The sequence below is a fragment of the Crocodylus porosus genome, unplaced genomic scaffold, assembly GCF_001723895.1.
Source record: "Crocodylus porosus isolate Cpor-Errol unplaced genomic scaffold, CroPor_comp1, whole genome shotgun sequence".
In the NCBI taxonomy this organism is placed as follows: Eukaryota; Metazoa; Chordata; order Crocodylia; family Crocodylidae; genus Crocodylus; species Crocodylus porosus.
In genome coordinates, this window is record NW_017728912.1 from 19,821,890 (window position 1) to 19,842,592 (window position 20,703).

General features: G+C 42.5%; 1 protein-coding gene across 1 annotated transcript in view; it reads right to left on the reverse strand.

Moving 5' to 3' along the window:
• Positions 1 to 14,685, reverse strand: part of SEC24B (SEC24 homolog B, COPII coat complex component) — an 84,393-nt gene extending 69,708 nt beyond the window's left edge. The window contains exons 1-2 of the mRNA XM_019533962.1: positions 13,965 to 14,685; positions 880 to 1,056 (exon numbers count right to left, since the gene is read on the reverse strand). Coding sequence (XP_019389507.1) covers positions 880 to 1,056; positions 13,965 to 14,685 — 898 coding nt within the window. The remainder of the gene's footprint in view (positions 1 to 879; positions 1,057 to 13,964) is intronic.
• Between the last annotated feature and the right edge of the window lie 6,018 nt (positions 14,686 to 20,703).

A 20,703-nucleotide genomic window follows, 5' to 3' on the forward strand; every position in this document is an offset into this window, starting at 1 on the left:
TGCAAGACTGTTTCAGGCTGGACATAAGGAAGAATTTCTTTACTGTCTGAGCCCCCAAGGTCTGGAACAATCTGCCAGCGGAGGTGGTTCAAGTACCTACATTGAACACCTTCAAGAGTAAACTGGATGCTTATCTTGCTGGGATCCTATGACCCCAGCTGACTTCCTGCCCTTTGGGCAGAGGGCTGGACTTGGTGATCTCCCGAGGTCCCTTCCAGCCCTAATGTCTATGAAATCTATGAATTGGTTTTCAAGCCTTTATGTGGATAGTGCTTTACATACAACAGTTTTCTCTCTCTGTCTGGGAGATAAAAGATCGCTTAGCAGATAAGGGAATTACTTTAAATGGCCCACTGGCTCTTTTGGTTCATCAATAAAAATTAGGAATTATGACGTTTATGTAAAAGGGTTTTGGAGTTCTATGAATGAAAAGCATTCCTATAAAGCCAAACATTAAGATTTTAAAAGCATTTGAGAAATTTTAAAAATTTGTATGTAGCCACTTGATGATCATTATATTTATGACACAAAACAGCCAATAGCCTTTTTGGAGAACAAAAGGAACTAGAAGAAAGTAACAAAGATAAAATGGGGAAATAAAAACAAATAAATCCAATGATGGGATGGAGATAATGGGAACATAAAAGAGGGAAGAAAAACATGAGAGAGAGAAACATAGTTTGATACCCCGAAAGATTGAAAGAAGGGCTGCCCTTTCATAGGTCAGCCAAAAGGGGACAGGGATGCATTAAGAAGTTAAAAACATCCTACCAGAATCCTTAGTAAAAATATAACCAGGTAGGAAATAAACTGACATTTTCAAAAAAAAACCAGAAATCTTAAAATACCAGTCTATGTTCTAAAATCAATGTTTAGTACCTTCTTGAAGCAGAGACTCCGACGGCTTTGAGACAGATGGCACAGGCCCAGGCTCAGCTGAATGGTCTACAGGTGTTCTTACTGAAGAGGTCACAGCAGAAGAAACAGACGATCCAACACCTGACTTGATAAATCGAACATTTTGGCTTACAAAGTGCGATGAATCAACACCACCAACTGAAAGAGTGGGAAAGCAACAGAAAATTTTACTTATATCAAAGACAATACAAGGGAATTGTTAAGCTGTGTAGTATGTAAGAAAAACTACCTCAAAAAAGTAATAGCTCTAGACTGCTGAGGAGGCCATTTTTTCCAATTAAAAAGCTCTTCTGTTACTTTTCCATTAAGATGAAAAGACTACTGTGTTCTGAGCTAGTAAAGCAGTTAAAATACTTTCATAGTGAAAACTTTACATAGGCAGATTAATGTTAAATGAGCCTAGATTCAACTACCAAAAACTACACACTTCCACAGATTCACCTCTCAGGCCCCTCTCTCTCATCTGTTACTCTCCAGCTAAGGCACATAGGCCCCTTCTACACGTTATAGGTACCACACAATTAACTGGAAGTGAGCAATTACCTTGAGACTAGCTACATGTGCTAAGTAGCTATAAGCTCTAAAAAGTTCCAACCTGCTATAAAATGAACCTTGAAAATGTGTACTAACTTTATAGCTGGTTGCTATCAAGGTTTAATTTGCATGTGTAGCAGGGTGCAGCTGGGAGCCATCAGCTGACAGGACTCCTAGTAGCAGGGGTGCACCATGCCCAGCCAGGGCTGGGAGTCCTGCAACTGAGGGGACTCTCAGCCCCAGCAGCTGCCAATGCTTGGTCCTGGCAGCAATAGGACCCACAGTCCTGTAGTTATGGATGCTGGGTCTTTGCAACTGGGGCCACAGCTGCCCTGGGTACACGTGAAATCCTCAGGCCTGAAAGATCACAGCTGCCGTAATCCCCCAGGCCCTGGGATTTCACACACCCTGGAGTCTGGGAGATTGTGGCAGCTGTGATACCCCAGTTTTGAAAGAATTACCTTATGAAGTACAACGTACTGTGGTTTTAATTTTGCTGAATAGGACAGGTTAGCTGACAAGGAGATGATGTACCAATTCAAGTAGCGATTAACCTAGGATGTAGCAATCAAGCCCCAGATAAAGCTGGACTAAACATCTGTTAAAGTACATATTTTTTTATTAGCTTATCCTGGGCAAGCTTCATTAGCTGCCTCTTCCCAGATACTCTAGCTAACAAATACCATAGAACACCCCTTGAAAACAGCTGACCTGTCAGGTGGCAGTAACATTAAAAACTCTAAAATTAGCATGGATTAAAGGAAAATTCCAACATAATTTCACTTTGTGCCCAAAGGCTTGTTTAACATCTGCCCAAACCATATAGTTGGTCCAATAAAAGATATAAAAAAAAATAGAGGTGCACGAATATATTGGTTGCATAGCAGATTGGCACTGATAAAAGGAAAATTAATATTACTGACTATTGGGTTTTTTTGGCCAGTGTAGCCGATAATGTCACCGGTAAGTACAATAGGCCTTCTGGCTGGGGCTTCCCAGATACCACATGCATGTGCACAGCAGCTATGCGCATGGCCGGGAATGCAGCTGAGTAGCACAGAAGGCAGCTCCCTGAAGCTTCCCTTGTGACAGGGAAAAGGGGTGGAGGGGCAGATCGAGGCCCCCCCCAATGAGGGAGGAAGTGGGGTAGGGGCTGGGAGTGGGACAGAGCCCCAGGCAGCTTGTCCAGGGGGCACAGAGGGCAAGGGAAGGTGGGGGGTGCCTCCCTGCTGCTGCACACACCCCTGGGGGAGACATTGGGGGGCATGTGCTGGCCCGGATTTGTGCACAGCATGAAGGCAGGCTGCCTGCTGTGGGGTTGGGGACAGGGATGGTACCTGCCTCTTCCTAGTGCGGGAACTGGGCTCAGAGTGGACAGTAACAGGGCAGGCTCAGCTATGCGGTCCGAGGGGGAGTGGTGGCGCTGAGAGGAGTGGCTACGGGGGGGAGGGGTTAAGGCAAATTTTGGGGTGGCTATAGTCTCCCCAAATCCAACTCTAGTGCTGTTCCTGCTCAGGGCTCTCCTCTCTGCTGCCTTTCCCTTGGGAGCCCTGTGCCAGCTGTGTGTTCCTTGCCCACCCTGCAGCGGGGGGCTTTCAAAGGAAAGGCAGCAGAGTAGAGTCGTGAGCAGGAGCAGTGCTAAAGGAGGGTGTGAGAGGGCTATAACTATCCCAAAGTTTGCCTTAGCCCCACCCCGCATAGCCACCCCTCCCAGCATCACCACCTATCCTACGCAACTAAGCCCACCATGCTCCCGCCCACTCTGAGCTCAGCCCTAGCCTAGCCCCCCTACCAGGAAGAGGCTGGCACCACCCCTGACCCCAAGCCCGCCTCTGTCCTGTGCACAAATCTGGGGACGGCACATGGTTCCCCATGCCTCCCCCAGGGGAGAGCACAGCGGCAGGGAGCTATCCCCCATTCCCACTGCCCTGCAACTCCATCCTACTCCTGGCACTGGGGTCCCATTCACCACCTTCCCTTGGCAGCACTCCCAGCCCTGCCTTGCCCCACTCTCTCCCTCACTATGGGAGTCTCAGTCTGCCCACACCCCTTCCTCTCCACAGACTTACCTGCAAGGCACTATTCCACACTGCCTGGCTACATGCCTGTAAATCGGTTATCAGTTTGGTATTGGCCGATATGTCTGGTTAATAATCAAGCTATTGGTATCAACCAAGAAAATCTTTAACGGTACACCCCTAAAAAAAAAAACTTGCTTCTTGCACATTTCCTGGATCATCACTGCTACAACACCACTCCAGAACTAACAATAACCCAGAAATTGTCACTTTGAGAGTCTCATCAACTTTGAAAGACAGTTCAGTGTACAAGTGCATGACATTTCAAAGGTAATTTTAAAGGTTTACAAATCATGTTAATATAAACTGTACTTCAAACAGTGGCCTTGTGACCAAGAAGAAAAAAAAGTGTCTAGTGTTTACCACATATTCAAAGGCTGATTTATCCCTCATGCATTTAAACATGAAACTGGAACTCTGGCTAGAAATTATTACAGCTATACTGTAAATATACCTGTGATGGCAAAGCCATCTTCAGTACAAATGACTCTTATATTGGCAACGCTAATTCCCAAGTAAAATAAGTGGCAACAAGAAAAACTATTTTTGCTGACTTTTCCCAGCTTAAAAAGCCATGACGATTGCAAACTAGGTGGATTTATTCAAATTAAAAACTGATTTAAGTCACTAATTTTAATCATGATTTAAATCTGCAAAGATGAAACCTTGATTTAAATGATCAGTTTTAATATCTTCTACTGTATTTATACTTTGAGAAGCCAATATGGCAAGTTGATTTACAAGTAAATATGGCCTTTAAATAATATCTGCTGCTCTTTATTATCCAGCATGTTTTTGTATAATTATTTTAAAAATTATAGAATTTATATTCCTAATAGTTACTTTACTACAAAATGATGAATAACATTTCTTATATAGGAAATGGTTTACATTTTTTTTTTTTTTTTACACCCCCCTCGGTATGAAATTGCATTTTGGAAACTAAAATTTAAAACGCACAATTTTTTTCTGACTTCTTTTGATTATAGAAAAATATATCAAGTATGTTGGACACATAGGTAATTTGTCAAAACATGTTTTACATTAAAAATAACTGGCAGTAAACAAAGGAAGTATTATCTGTAACCAGTGAATTGAAATGATTTTGAATAGAAACAAAGTATTTCAGTTTCATCACTTCACTCTCATCTATTCAAAACTTACTTACATTTAAAAAAAAAAAAAGCTTCCATGTTTTTGCAATTCCTTGCCAGTTGCTCACCATTAAATGAACTAGCAACTAAATAGTTTATCATTAGCTGAATAGACTGTAATATAGAAAATGATAGGACTGCCAAAAGCCGATTTATGACTTCTAAGAAAATCTAGTTCTGCTTTAGAGCCTGTGACTTTCACCAGCTCAATGGTTTTACTTGCTTTAAAATCTGGTAGCAAATATGTATTATTTTTCTAATTTGAATGTTTGAAAAAAATAAATTGTAGTATTTTAGTTAACAAAGCATATGTCAATTGGCTTTCTTTTTAAAAAAAAGGATGTTTTAATTTAAACTAAACTTTTATCTACCCAAAAAACAAATCTCACTTCATCAGGCTACTGATTGACATAGCTTTGTCAATTAAAGTCTGTTGCAAACATGGCCTTCCTCAGGTAAGCAAGTTTAATTAATATTTTTTCCCCTGAACATAAAAATTTAGGTGGCTTGCAGACGTTAAAAAACAAAAACAGCTTGCTTTACCAGAAGCAGGAGCAGCGCATTAGTTCAACATGGCTATGCAGCATCTATATAGATTGGTTGCTTCAGTGGGGCTTTTTCACACTTTTAGCTAGAGCTGATTCAATCAGGTATTAGATAAAAGCACAAAAAAATGCTGCACTAAAGCACCCAGCCCAACTAACATGCTGCCTCATCTGGGCATTTGTAGGCTCGGAGCAGGAGTGCACAGAGTTTAAAGTGCTGCGGTTTTTTGTGTTTTTTTAATGTTTGCAAGCAGCCTTAATATTAATTGCAGACCATTACCCGTTTCCTACATTTTCCAAGGAGCTCATCAGCTGAAACCTAATACTGCTCAAAAATCTTCAGACTGTATCCTCCTTTGGACATTGTCTAGGCCTTGTTTAGACATATTTTAAATCTAGAGTTTCACCTTCATTTTTCTGTTCTTAGTGTTAAATCTAACAAACTTGGAGTGCCCTATCAGAGTACATCTCCATTACCTGCCCTCCCCCCAACCCCTGAAATTCATATGCACACGTGGATCAAAATAATCATTTAAGTCTACAGACGTTCCCAGAAAGCATGTTTAAGAACTCTAGTAGACCTTGGAACACTTGCAGGTTATTTAAGTGACAATTTTTCTGTATAAAGTAGCATGAGGTTTATAGGAAAGGTAATCACATCTTGTGAAACAGCTATCATTTACAAAAACCTGCTTCCTTTTGTGCATTACTAAAATTGATTTAGGCAATTTTCAGGAATCCACAAAATAGCTATTTAAATGTCATTTTTTTCCTACATTTTGGTGCTTTATTTTTTCACACCATTTCAAAATGAATGTGTGTGGAAATAAATCATTAGAGGCATAAAGTTTTCTGCATAGTAAATTTATGTCTATAATGATCATCTCCTAATACTGCAAAAAATGTTGTCACGTGGAAGTACATCCTTCATTTAGACATAATGGTGAAGTTGGCACCTACCTTTTTAAAGGCAGGTACCAAGACATATGTCATGTAGCCAAGCAAACAAGGAAAAAGATCTACTCAGACTAGTGATCAAACAATACTTTTAGTAAGTCACTGCAACGTTCTTCAGAAATACCAAATATAAAGGCTACTCCATATGAAAACACTCACGGTATTCATTGACAACTCAGAGTAAATAAAACTGTCACAGTACCCTTTCCCCCAAGTGACTTGTTTACAGCAGAACAGCTGCTGCTGCTATCCTTTCAAATGGGCGATTATTATAAAAACTGTATTTCTGATGCAATGCCACACTTCAGTTATGGTTACAAAAGGTGCTGAGCATTCTTGAGAAACTGCAAGTCTCAGCAAAAGGCTGAAATTTAAAGTCAAACTGGATATTATTTATTAAGCACCGTTTATCTTAGGCTCCATCAACGGTGCAATTTAATTATAAAACTGGCTTTTAGGCATTTAGTGTTGAGAGCAGTCTTCTTGTGCATTTGGAAAATTGTTGCTGAATGTGCTAATATGAAGTATCCAAGGGCATGACAAAATTAAATTGGGTACACTTCCTGAGAAAATAAAATCTTTGGATCAACTACTGATTATAAATACTTATGCTGCATTTAAATAGTGTGGTATTGCTATATTTTTCTACTGATGTAGAAAAGGAGTACTATACAAGAATAAGCACTAATATAACTATAAATGCTTATGCATAATTTTCAGTTAAATAGTACCACATTAACCAATTCTCTCTATCACCCTTCGAAAGTCAAGAACCATACTATTATTTAACATTTCAATTACAAGATCATTTAAGAGCTGTAGTTGGAAAGCAAAAAACCACTGGACAAAAAAGAAAAGAAAACCTCAACTAGACTTTTTCTGCATCAAACAGCTTATTAAAAAAAAAAAAAAAAATCGATAAAGTATTACATTTGTTAAAATCTAAACCGAAATCTGTTTCCTGCCCTCTCCCTGGAAATAATGTTTGAATCAAGAAATTTACAATTTTACACCCAGTTTATATCAGGGGTGTCAAATTCATTTGGCTCCATGGACCAGATGAAGGTCTCTGGGCCAGCCCACAGGCTACACCTTTGACACCCCTAGTTTATATAAGGTATAAGCATATAATTTTACATGATACATTAGAAGTGCAATTTGGCAGCTGTAACTGAGTTGCCCTCTTCAGAATCTGCTCTGCTCACCCAACTTGGGGAGGGGGCTACAAAAAGTACTTTAAACATAGTCTGTCTACCTTCTTGCTGAATGGATAACCATGTCCAGTGGAATCACCTCTATTGATGTCGAAATCAACGAAGACACACAAATAATTTTGGGACCTGGAACACAAGTACCCTCCACAGACAATTCTAATAGTGAATACCCAGAGCACCACACTACAGTCATGGCTCAGGAACTCAGGAGATGTATCAATGTTGCTGCACTGAACAAGACCCAATGAGCAGGAGATGGGCAGCTCAAAGAACATGGAGGCAGTTATATCTTCTTCTCAAACAGGAAGGAGAATGCTGGATTCACAGAATTGGTTTTGCCATCAAAAATGAGCTCATAAAATCAACTCAGTGCGTTCCTTACCACAATTAATGAACACCTCATGACTCTCCATCTTAAACCAGCAAGGAGCCAATATGGCACTGTCATCAGCATGTATGCCCCGACTCTTAATGCCACTGATGAAACCAAGGAGGAACTCTACGCTAACCTTGACCAAGTACTTTCTGACATCCTGGAGGGAGACCAACTTATTCTTCTCAGCAATTTCAATGCCAGAGTCGAAAGGGACTCTAACTTCTGGAACAGAACCATCAGCAAGGAATCAGTAGGAAAGATCAACTCCAATGGCATCCTTCTCTTGACCAGATACATAGAACATGGACTCACCATTTCCAAACACCCTGTTCTGCCAGAAAAAACAAGCGCAAGGCATCATGGCAACACCCATGATATAAGCACTGGCACCTAACTGACTGTCACTGTCTGTGCCCAGGATCTCAAACACGTCCGCATTACCGAAGCTATGCTAGGATCTGACAAATGTTGGGCAGATCACAAACTCATCCGCTTGCTTGCCACTCAGACCAGCTCTCAAATGATGGCTGCAGCAGAAACAATGCCAACAGAAGATCAATGTTGTCTTAAGGATTTGGAATGACAAGGAAATCCCACATGACCTCAGGGACACCATCATCATGACAATCTTCAAAAAAGGAGACATGTCTGACTGGCAATTATAGAGGGATCGTAAGCCCCAGGCAAGATCATTGTGAGAATCCCCCCGAACCGCCTCCTTCTGCTTGCTGTTATCAGAAATTCATTGTGGGTGTAAGGCATCAAGAGGCACAACTGATATGATCGTCACAGCTCACTAGCTGCAGAAAACATGCTGGGAAAAAACACAAACCTCTCTACATGGTTTTCTTTGACCTGACAAAAACCTTTGACTCTGTCAACCAAGAAGCACTGTACAGAATTTGTCTGAAGTATGGATGCGCACTGAAATTCGTCACCATTCTTTGTCTGCTCCATGGCAGTATACAAGTGGTGGTTCTCAATAATGGATTTATCACAGATTCTTTTGAGGTTAAAGACGGGGGTTAAGCAAGGCTGCATCGTCACTCCAATACTCTTCTCGACATTCCTCGTTACATCTGACCACCAACAAGATTCCAGTTGGAGTGGAGCTAGACTACTGAATGGAGGGTAAGCTGTTTAACTTCAGCCAACTCTGAGCCAAAACCAAGACCACCCCAATCTCAATTATCAAGCTCCAGTTCACTAATGATGCTGTAATCTGTTCTCACCTCAGGAGACCTTCAGGCAAGTGTCAACATCTTTACCAAGACATACAAGAAAATGGGACTGATGCTTAATATTCAGAAGACTGAGGTCCTTCTTCACCTAGCTCTTTATAAGCAGTCCCCAGCTCTGGTATTTCAGATTCACAGTGAGACTCGAAAGAATGTTAAGTATTTTCCATACCTCAAAAGCCATCTCTCGCAGAAGGCTGACACTGACTAAGAAATCCAACATCACTTCAAATGTGCAAGTGCAGCCCTCAGATGCCTGAGGAAACTAGCGTTTCAGGATCATGACATCAGATCTGAAACCAAACTCATGGTTTATCAAGGAGTTGTGATCTCTACCTTATTGTACAGAGTTGAGATGTGGACAGCTTACAGGAGAGACCTTAAGTCACTGGAGTAGTACCATCAGGGTTGCCTCTAGAAGATCCCTTAAATCCAGTAGGAAGATAGATGCACCAGCATTAGCATCCTCTCACAAGTAAACATGATGAACATCAAGGCAATGCTCACCCAATATCAACTTAACTGGGCCAGCCACTTCATCCAGATGCCCAACTCCAGACTTCCAAAGCAAGTTTATTCTCCCATCTCAGTCAAGACATGCACTCAAGGGAAAGGCAAATAAAGCACTTCAAGAATGTCCTCGAGGCCAACTTGAAAAAAAAATGTAATATGCACATCAACTCATGGGAGACTATCACCCAGGACTGCCCCAAATGGAAGAAGAGTCTGCTGCAAGGATTTCAGTACTTTGAATCATCAAGACAATAACAGGAGATGGAAAAGCAGGAGTGGCAGAAAACAGCATCATGAACCACATCAAGAATCCAGAGCCACTAACCCCTACATGGCAATACGTGCCCAAGTTGCAACAGCCTGTCGATCTCGGATTGGGCTTGTCAGCCATCTTTGGATGTGAAAGTAAGGCATTAATGAAAGACAGTCATCCTCAACTGTGAAGGATTGCCAAAGAAGATACGATGCATGAAAACTATTACATTTAAAATAAGCAATGACTACTTAAGCAAATACCACAAAAATTTGACATCTTAATGTTCTTGTTTAGGTTTTTGTTAGTTCTGTTTTTCCATTCGTAAAAGAAGAGCTCCTTGGAGACAACATTCTTATGAGCAAACAAGCGACGTCACAGGTCTACCAAGAAAACTCCATTTAAATGAAAAAACTGTAAGGCATAAAATTACAAAAATTTGAATAAGCACAAAACAGACTGCCACAGACAGACTAGCTGCTTCCATGATGTTAATCTGACTGAACAATTTTATAGTTAAGTTTAGTATTAAATTCTGGCAGGTAAGGTTCTATGAGTAGATGTGATTTCTTTTATAAGACTGAGCAGTTGGAAAAAAGTTCTTAGCAAGCTTTTGGGTGCAATCACCCTTCTTCAGGTATAGGGAGTCTCTGTTTGAATAGTACATGAAAGCTTGCCAAGAACTTTTTTCCAGCTATTCAGCTGGTCCAATAAAAGGTATCACATCTACTCATAGAACTTTGCCTGCCTATGTCCTTAGACCAACATGGTTATAACCAAAAACCCAGCAGCAGATTAAAATTGTGGGACCTTTAAAACATTCAGTTGGCAGACTTAGGCCCCTTCCACAGATTATGCTTAAGGCATCATTAATAGGTAATCATGCCTTAAGTTGTGACACAGCTACACGTTCAACCAATTAATGGTATGATAAAGCAAGCAATAAACTACCAAGTTATTCTGTAAAGACTGTGTCTTAACTTTGTAGCTTGTTGTAATCATGCCATGAATTCAGTATTTCACCTTTTGGTTCTGGTGGCACACTTACCAGGCCTCTCCCATCCTGCAGCACACTGGCCAAAAACAGAGCGGTGCTGGGGGAGAGGGGCTGAACACAGTGTGCAGATGCAAATCACTGGCTGGAGCCGCCACCCCCCCCCCCAATCTGTCTGTGTATTCACAGCAGGTGGGGGGCATCGCTTCAGCCCAAAATTCTGTGGCAAGTCAGCACACCTGGACTTGCTAACTGGGAAACAAACAGCCACACTTTCAATTAACGCAGTAAGTGAAGAGAAGTGAAGTGGCAGAGAGTAAGACACCAGGGTTTGAAGGGTGCTTGCAAGAAGCTGTCCTATTGCCAAAGCTAAACAGCCACACATTCCTCTCCCGGTGTTTCTGGAGGGCAGGAGGAAGGAACATAAGCTCTGCTAGACAGAGAGAGACTCAGAGCAGACAAAGGGCGAACCAGAAATGGAAGTTCCTGACTCCAACAGAGTGAGACTGGGAACAGCTGAGAGCATCCAGGAAGGCTGTTCAGGGAGTCAGCTATAGGGAGGGAGCTGACAGGGAAGAAGTTGAGACAAAGCAGCCTTCAGGTAAACTGAAGCCTCAGGACAGCAGTCTGGCGAGAAGGACAGAGAAGGAGGTTAAGACAGAGAGAAGTAAGACCCAAATAGAGGACAGATATGTTAACTTTGTTTTCTCCGTCTGGGAAGAACCCTCCTAGACACACAGCAATAGTGAAGAGTAACTATTTGCACATAAGCCAGGAGGCTGTTTAAACACAAGCCAGTTTTTAAAAAAAAAAGGCCTGGTGGGGCAGCATATTCAGCTGGAGGGCTCGCAGAGGAATACTGCCCCTGCTGTGAACCTCATGATACGTGGACTTGCAGCACCAGCAGGGTTCCTCGCATTGCCCCCACTGCAAGCCCCACAGCTGACATCACTGTGGGACAAGGGAGAGAACACTGCTGCTGCTGTGACCCCTGAGGTGAGGAGTTCACAGTGTCCGCAGTGTTTCCTTGCACTACGCGCACTGTGAACACCACAGTCAATGACTATTTCAACTGCATGTTAGATCACACAGTGCCTCTACCCGCACATGTGGAGAGACCCTAATGCTTTTAACTCTCAATCTTAATACAGCATTAATTGGTTTCTGCATTAGAGAGACAAGCAGATCTGAGAAAACAATGTTCTTTATGCCACTGTCCCAGGGCGCCTCATGCTGTCTGGGAGCTGGGACTGAGTGCTGCTGGACTGAGGCTAACAGGTAGAGCCACCCCAGCTCTGAGGCAGCGCGCAGAGCCCTACTGAGCCACACTGCACCCATGCCATGGGGCAGCTGCCACATGGGTGCCAGGTGGGGGGGGGCAATCCCCACTGCCCCCTCACTGCCCTGCACTACGCAGGGGGGCTTGGCCATGAGCCCTCAGAGCCCCTGATCCCTATTGCCAGAGCCAATGAATGCTTTTTTCCCCGCCTCCCCCAAGTGCCAGAGGCTGGGGCTGGGCAGGGGATGGGGCCAGGCAGGGCAGCCATGTGGACTTCCCTCACAGCTCCTCTGGCTGTGCCTGTCTCTGCCCCAGAAGGGGGATCTGCGGGGGCTCTGCCTTGCTGCCACTTGACCCCTTCCACCCAGAGCAAGCTGCGCCCACATCCTGCCCCACTCCCCACAGCCCCAGCTGGGCAAGTGGCAGCAGGGCAGAGCTCCTGCTCCCAACACTGCTGCGCCCACATTCTGCGGCCCCCCTGCCCTGCTCCCTGCATAACGTGCCCCTGTGCCCTAGCTGGGCAGCTTGTCCCAGCCCCAATCCAGAGATAAAATCCTTGTTAACAGCAGTATATGGAGATTAAATACAACAGATCTGATTACCTGCTCATCAGCCCTCATCTCTCTGCAAGTTTGTGTACAGAGTCAAGCCCTTACCTTTCTCTAAAAGTGCAGTTTCAAGAAGTTAAATGATTTATGGATATCAAAACAACAAGAATGAACTTTTTGTAGAAAATAATGATTAAACTGAAACTTCCTGACCAGTGATTTAAATCTTAAATGCTAGCAGATCTTCAATCCAGCACTGAGGCAGAATCCTAAACCACAATTTAATTCATTAAAATTTCACTGAAAAAAAATGCCATTCTACCATCAAAAAAAAAAAAAAAAAAGTGAATTTAATTTAGGTTTAACTCACGTTTTAGCCGAGTCTGACCTGAGCTAAACACTTTTCCTGGTCAAGGTCAAATCTTTAAAACAAAAGAAACCTGAGAGGCATCTCTACTCAAGAATCTCCTTTAGCAAGCCTCTACTTGGAAACAAATTAGGTTATGCCGTTCAATTTTCCAACACCCATGTGTTCTATAAAGTGGTCGTTGTATTGAGCTGAATCATGAAGTTCAGCAAGTACAAAATCACAAATAAAACTGAAGATACCTAACAGAACAGGCTCTGTTTTATTACCGTTAATATTTCCACCTATACCACCTGGAGGTAGAAATATCGTAGTGCTGATGACAAAATGACTTCCTACCAAACAAAATAGGTGCCATCAGCAGTTGTCTCAGGTGTCCAAAATATTTTTTAGAAAACTAAGTTGTTAAATATATTCAAGTCATCACTTTCCAACTTTTGACTCCTCAAACTAAAACCTCAACAACACTGTGGAGCTTTTATATTTCACTAGAGATAAAATTTGAAAGAATCAGTCATGCTGGAATATAATTAAAAACAGAGTTTTTCTGTCTGCATTGCTGGTTGAGAGAAAAATATGCTCTTTTTTAGAACTGTGGATCTATTAGATGTTAAAGTCTCCATAAAACGTCATGAAACAGGCTGCTTTCAGTTCTGTTAACTGAAACTTGTATATATTCTTTCACCAAATTTGTTACCAACAACATTTGCACAAAACAGCATCTCTTTTCTATAGCTCACCTGCATTGCTTTCAATGGAAATCTTCTGGCTGCTCTGGAGAGGATTATGGTCACGAAAGAAATAATCATCACAGGGCGATTAAATTACAGAAGTTGATCAAATTAAGATAGAGGCCATATATTCATGCAAACAAGTAAGCAGTAACACATTTATTAAAATATTTCCTGATTTTTAAGAGGCCATATCAGTATAACCTATTTTCCTGGAAAAGTGCTTCATTTCATTTAGAAGTATCCCATCTTTGGTATACTGTACCTGTACTTGTTTGGTTGCTTGCTTTAGCCAAAGATCCAGTGTGATTTCTGCTGAGGCTGTCTTGAGCTGACTGAACATCTGAAGTGGACCATGATGTAGAATTATATCCCATAGGAACTTGTTGTAGTGAATGGGATACAACTGTACTTTGACCAGAAAATGGATTCGTCTCTTTAAACTGTCCAATAGCCGGAAGGCTCTGAGAAGTAAACACCTGCCCATATGGACTAGCAGTAGCCATGGAAGGATAGGAAAGGCTAGGATATGCAACACTGGAAACCACAGGCATGGCATAATGACCAGTATTAAGGGGAAATCCCTGAGATGCAACTGAAGAGCTGACTGAAGTACTGTAGTGGCTACCAAAGGCAGAATATGACTGTGGAATATTGGTATGTAAATAGGATGTAGATGATACTGCTCCTTGTCCAAGTCCTTCAGCTGACTCTACAGGATGAGGAGGAACTTTGTTGTATGACTGCTGTGATCCCTGTGCATTCAGCAGGTTGGAACCCACAGAAGGTGTCAGAACATTTTGTGCCGGTACTGAATAGCCAGTAGAGTAGTAACCAGCTCCATACTGATTATCTACTTGTGAAGGGATAGCTTTACTGGGCACTTGGGCATAGTGTCCTGAGGGAGCACTATAATTTTGAGGATATCCAGTGAAGAATTGCATCTGATGCTGCACTGGACCTGAAATAAAGAGAAACATCTGCATTAGAACTATACACGTATTCTTTATGGCATTTTGCTATGACAGACAGTAGACAGAAGCAATCCTGTGTGCACTAACACTAAGATAGCAATGAGCAGCAACTACCAAAAAAAGCACATTCTAGCCAATCAATGGATGGGACAGAATGATTTAAGTAACAGAAGACATTAAAATGAAATGTTTTAACTCGTTTGCATAAATCAAGGGTCCTCAGTCTTTTGAGACTCAAGGTACCCATTGTCTGACTTGAGGCACCCCCTCCATAACTACTGTGAATTGAGCAGTACCCCATTTCAAAAGCTAATTTACTACGGTGCTTGCCCCCTTCCAGAGGGGTAGGCAGTGGCCATGTATAGAGGAACCTAAGCCTGCACATTTCTCCTTGCACCTCCTGGCACCCTCCTTGAGAATTACTGGTATACATACACCAAACCTGATCGTCAGTGACTCAGCTTAGATATTTGAAGATATGTTGTAAAAGGTTTCTCCAAGACTGAAATCTTACATGTCACATTTGTATTTGGAACATTTTTAAAGAGTATTTAAAAAACAACAAAAAACAAAACAAAAACACAAAACAAAAACACATTGCTGGAAAAGAATCTATAGCAGAAAAGTAAATAATAAAAATTGGCACTGCTTGGTATGTCATACTAAGGATACCTCTCGCCTGAATGAGAAGGAAAAATAAGATCTTTCATTCAAAGTAGTCTGCCAGTGAATGAAAGAAAGTATTATCTTACTTTATGAATTCCTAAAAAGTGAGAAACGTGAAACAGTTTCATCTTCTATACGAGCCTAACTATAAAATGAACAGTACCTAAGACACCCCTTCATTTCCATTCACTGCTCTATACAGAGGTTGGCAACCTATGGCCTGCAGACTGTATCTGACCTGAAGCACTGGGGAATGACAGTATGATAGCTCAGTTCAGCATGTCCCCCTCTGTCTTACACCATGCCACCAATCCTGCTCACAGCCCCATTTCATCCCCTAGACCATGTGCTGCTCACCACTGCTGCTGAATTTGGCACTCCTCACCACTACTGGGGACAGGAATCAACGCCAAAGGGCAAAGACTCTGACAGATGGTAGAGGCATCATGCAGAGGCCTAGGTATGTTGGAGGGGGGTGATAGAGGACTGGGACACAAGCAGTGGCCTGCTGCATTAGAAGGTTGATAAGTTGGACTAACCAATGAAACTATGCTAAGCACAAGTGCAACAGTACAAGTTAAACATACTGGGATTCTTGGCTGAGGTATTAAGGAACTGAGAACTGACAATGCAACATCCCTGTTTTTATACAAAGGCCCATAGTAAAAATGATGACTCCTCTAGACAGGTCAGTCCTATATGAAAGTAGCATTATTCTACTGTGGTGTTCTTTTTTTATCAGAACCAATTTATAATGACACCAAAGGATCCCCATAGTTTGGATCATGCTGAGCTACTATACAATTATTGCCCAGGTGACTATAGCATTTAGCCAGGGGAGACAACGCATGACAACACAGCAACAAGCCATAAACAAAAGGGGAACTCATAATTACTGAACTGTTGATTTATGCCTTAACTTTTTTTTGTGTTTAATGTGTGTTTGGCATAAAATAAAAGGTAAATGAAAATATTGTATTTTGTGTATATCATTTTAAAGAACAAGCCACAGAAAAATGACTGTTAAACAGTTTGAGAAAATTCTTCAAATTAAAACACTGATGAATTTGAAGGGTACTGTAACTATGAATAGAACCCTATTAGTGCTTGGCTATGGACCCAAGGTGCAGTCTGATTAGTTTGACGGAGCCTCTTTGAAATCACAATCTATTATGTTCAGTATGCAAGCAAGAAAGCTAATAAAAGGGACAAAGGTAAAGCTCCCTGTCGAGAAAGAAAGAGGTGAATAGAAAGGGGAAAACAAACTCATTTTCTGAAGTGGCTAGCTGTCCTTTCAATGCACTATTTTTCTGTTATAACATGGACTACTGAATAGCTCCCACTCTTTTTAATACAAAAAGATGAGATGAAAGTGTTAGGCCATAAATTGCTGCTAAAATGGCAACTGGGCTTTTGGGGAACAACAGAGTCCACATAGCTCAAAAGCCATTTAAAAAAAAAAAAAAAATACAAACAGAAATACTGATGCATTGTTTTCATCAGTGCAAGCTCATGTTGGCGTACAGTTCCAAATTTTTTAAAAATGAGATATTCAATTAATTAGCCATATTCCAATAACAAAGTTTTAATGGTGTTACTAATAGACTCCCAATGCACTTTTTGCATGGCTGAAAGGACAGACCCAACAATGCACAAATACTCTAAAAATGTGCACCCCCTCTCTGGGGTTTGTTGCTTTATCTAAATACTTAAAACACCTAACATTTGATTTTTTTTAACAGCTTTCTATTCTACAAAGAAATTTTCTAAGTTTCTATGTACAAGTGCAAAATGTCTATGATCCTCTAATAACAAGGAGTATTCTGAATGAGACTTAGTAAGTAAAAGACTTTGCACAATCCAGAAATTGTGTTTTGTAGGGCTTCATCTCTAAATGTTACAATACAAAAACCTGTATTTGCCAATTTATTTTTAAACTAGCATTAAATAAATGTAAAGACCAGACATGGAGACAGGCTCAGCTAATACACAGGATTTCAAATCTCCTATGAAAAAAAAACTAGAATGCTTTATTCCTAGATTGAAACAGTTTTAGTATTACCAGCAGTCTGTTCTAAATCATCAGATGTTTTCCTTCTTTCAAAATGCATGGCAAGAAAGAGTGTAAAAGCTGCAGTAACAAAAAAACCCAAACTAAATTATTTGTAACCCATCAGTAAGAGACAGTAAACTTCATTACAATGAAACCTAACAAAATACCTAACTAAAATTTCAAATCCCCAGCCCTATCTCCAGTAAGTTTGACAAAAAAAGGCTCTAGATATTTAAAGGCTCCAGTAGTATTCCTGGGTGGAAGCATTTCTGCAATTTATCATTGTCAATGTACAACAACAATCTCTTAGGTTCATTTTATGATTTAAATAAGATTTACAGGTTTAGTTAACTAATTCACAGTTAGCTAAGAAAATAATCAAGAGTTCACAAGAGTATCTTCCTGGTCGTTCCTTAAGGAGACGATCCTCCAAGCCCAAACGGTGACAATCCCCCCACAGATCAAAGGGGGCAGGAGTGCTGAAAAGCCCCCTTGGCTCACCAAAAGCAACCACGAATGTCTCAAAGCTAAAAAGGAGGTGTACACCCAATGGAAAGGAGGGACCATCACCAAGGAAGATTATTCCTCCACTGCCCAAGACTGTAAGGGGGGCTGTCAGGAAGGCTAGGGCAGAGAAGGAACTGGGACTAGCGACCCAGATCAAGAACAAGACGAAGTCCTTTTTTAAATACACAGGGGGTAAAAAGAAGGTACCGGGTAACATAGGGCCCCTGGAGCATGCACTAGGAAATCTGGTGGTCACACCAGACAACAAAGCTAACCTCTTTAACAATTTCTTTTCCTCCATCTTTTTGAGCAGGGACTGGGCCATCCCCCACGCTGGGATCCCCAACAGACCCAGGGGAGGGGCTGCCAGGCCCAGGGTCAGTGAGGGCCTAGTCAGAGAACTTCTGATGCATCTAGATGTGTTCAAGTCAGCAGGTCCTGACAATCTCCAGCCCAGAGTGCTGAGGGAATTTGCAGAGGTCATTGGGGGACCCTTGGCACAGCTTTACGAGCACTCGTGGTGCTCTGGCAAGGTGCCAGAGGACTGGAAAAGGGTCAATGTGGTCACCATTGTCAAAAAAGGGAGGAAGGAGGACCCAGGAAACTACAGGCCCATTAGTCTTACCTTGGTCCCGGGGAAGCTCTTTGAGAAAATTATCCAGGAGCACATCTGCGAGGAACCAGCAGGGGAGATCATGCTGTCAGATCAACCTGGTGGCCTTTTACAAGTAGATCACAAAGTCCTTGGATGCAGGTGTCACAGTGGATATAGTCTTTCTGGACTTTAGGAAGGCCTTCAACATGGTCTCTCACCCCATTCTCGTTAAGAAGTTAGGTGACTGTGACATCAATGCCTACACAGTCAGATAGGTTGCAAATTGGCTGGAGGGCCACACCCAGGGAGTGGTGGTGGATGGATCTTTTTCAGCCTGGAGGGATGTGGGCAGTGTAGTCCCGAGGGCTCGGTCCTTGGACCTGCACTGTTAAATATCTTCATCAGCGACTTGAACGAGGGGGTGAAAAGCATCTTGTTCAAATTCACGGATGACACTAAAGTGTGGGGAGAAGTGGGCACGCTGGAGGAGAAGGACAGGCTGCAACTAAATCTAGATAGGTTACAGGGGTGGGCGGATGAGAACAGGATGGGATTCAATACTGACAAATACAAGGTTTTGCACCTGGGGAGGGAGAACCAGCAGCATACCTACAGGCTGGGGAATTCCCTTCTAGTCAGAACAGAGGCAGAAAAGGATCTTGGTGTCATCATTGATTCCAAAATGAGCATGGGCCACCAATGTTGGGACGTGGTTAGGAAAGCTAACTGCACCTTGTCATGCATCCACAGATGCATCACGAGCAAGTCCAAGGAGGTGATCCTCCCCCTCTGTGCAACAGTGGTCAGGCCGCAGTTGGAGTATAGCATCCAGTTCTGGGCGCTGCACTTCAGGAGGGATGTGGACAGCATCAAGAGGGTCCAGAGGAGGGCCACTCGCATGATCAGGGGGCAGCAGGGCAGGCCCTATGAGCCAAGGTTATGGGACCTGAACCTGTTCAGCCTCCATAAGAGAAGGCTGAAAGGAGATCTGGTGGCTGTCGACATACTTGCCAAGGGGAACCAGATGGCAATGGGAGAGTCCCTGTTCCCCTGAGCACTACCGGGAGTAATGAGGAATAACGGTCATAAATTGACCAAGAATAGATTCAGGCTAGATATCAGGAGGCACTACTTCACAGTCAGGGCGGTTAGGATCTGGAATGAACTTCTAAGGGAAGTGGTGCTCGCTCCTACTCTGGGGGTCTTCAAAAGGAGGCTAAACAATCACCTAGCCGGGGTCGTTTGACCTCAGAATTCTTTTCTGCCCATGGCAGGAGGTCGGACTTGATGATCTGCTTAGGACTCTTCCAACGCTACCTACTATGAAACTATGAACTATTATCAATTGCAATGGCCTAAAAGAAAGCCACTGAAAAGCATTTTTTTTTTTAAAATCAACCAGAACTAAAGTAATTCAGTCCTTACCTTCCAAAAAGATACTTTTTCAGCAAACTTTCATATATAAAGATGTAGGTCTAGAAACGAAATAGAAAGTTCACCAGTGACCCAGGTTAGATATTGTTACTGCTGGTGTCTCAGGAGAATACAGATATGTATAACTAAAAATGGATCACTTAAAAAATGACCCTCAAAAGTGAGAAACATCTTTGAAACATCCTTTTGAAACACTTCCCTGAACTGTCTGTATAGTTCTCCCATGAGCAACTGGCGACAGGGCAGGACAGTAAGCTGGGAGGGTTTCAGCCTTTGTATAATGTCTCCACTGCTCATCCCACCAAACAAATGTTTGAAGGAACAGGGTGCTATTCTCCCCTGGCAGGAACACTCCCAGTTCCCACCCCCAGGAGAAGAGTCTCTGCTTCATGCACTCCTCTGGGTGAAACTAGTGCAAGGGGTGTGGGACCATGCTCTCATAGTGGCAAGGCTCCCTAAGTCCAAAGAGCCCCGTCATCATGGCACAGCTGTATTACACCCCCTGCACGCCTCTGGGCCAACCTGGAGAAGTGCAGGGTTCCAGATGGGTAGGGACCATTTTTCTGGCAATTTGGGAGGGTTCCAGCTGTAGACACATGGCCACCTCCTCCTGGCAGGACCGGTGAAGTGGGATGGGATTTTTTCCAAGTCAGGGTCCCCACATGGCTCCCTTATTTCATAGACATTAGGGCTGGAAAGGACCTCAGAGTCCAGCCCCCCGCCTAAAGGACAGGAAGTCAGCTGGGGTCATAGGATCCCAGCAAGATAAGCATCC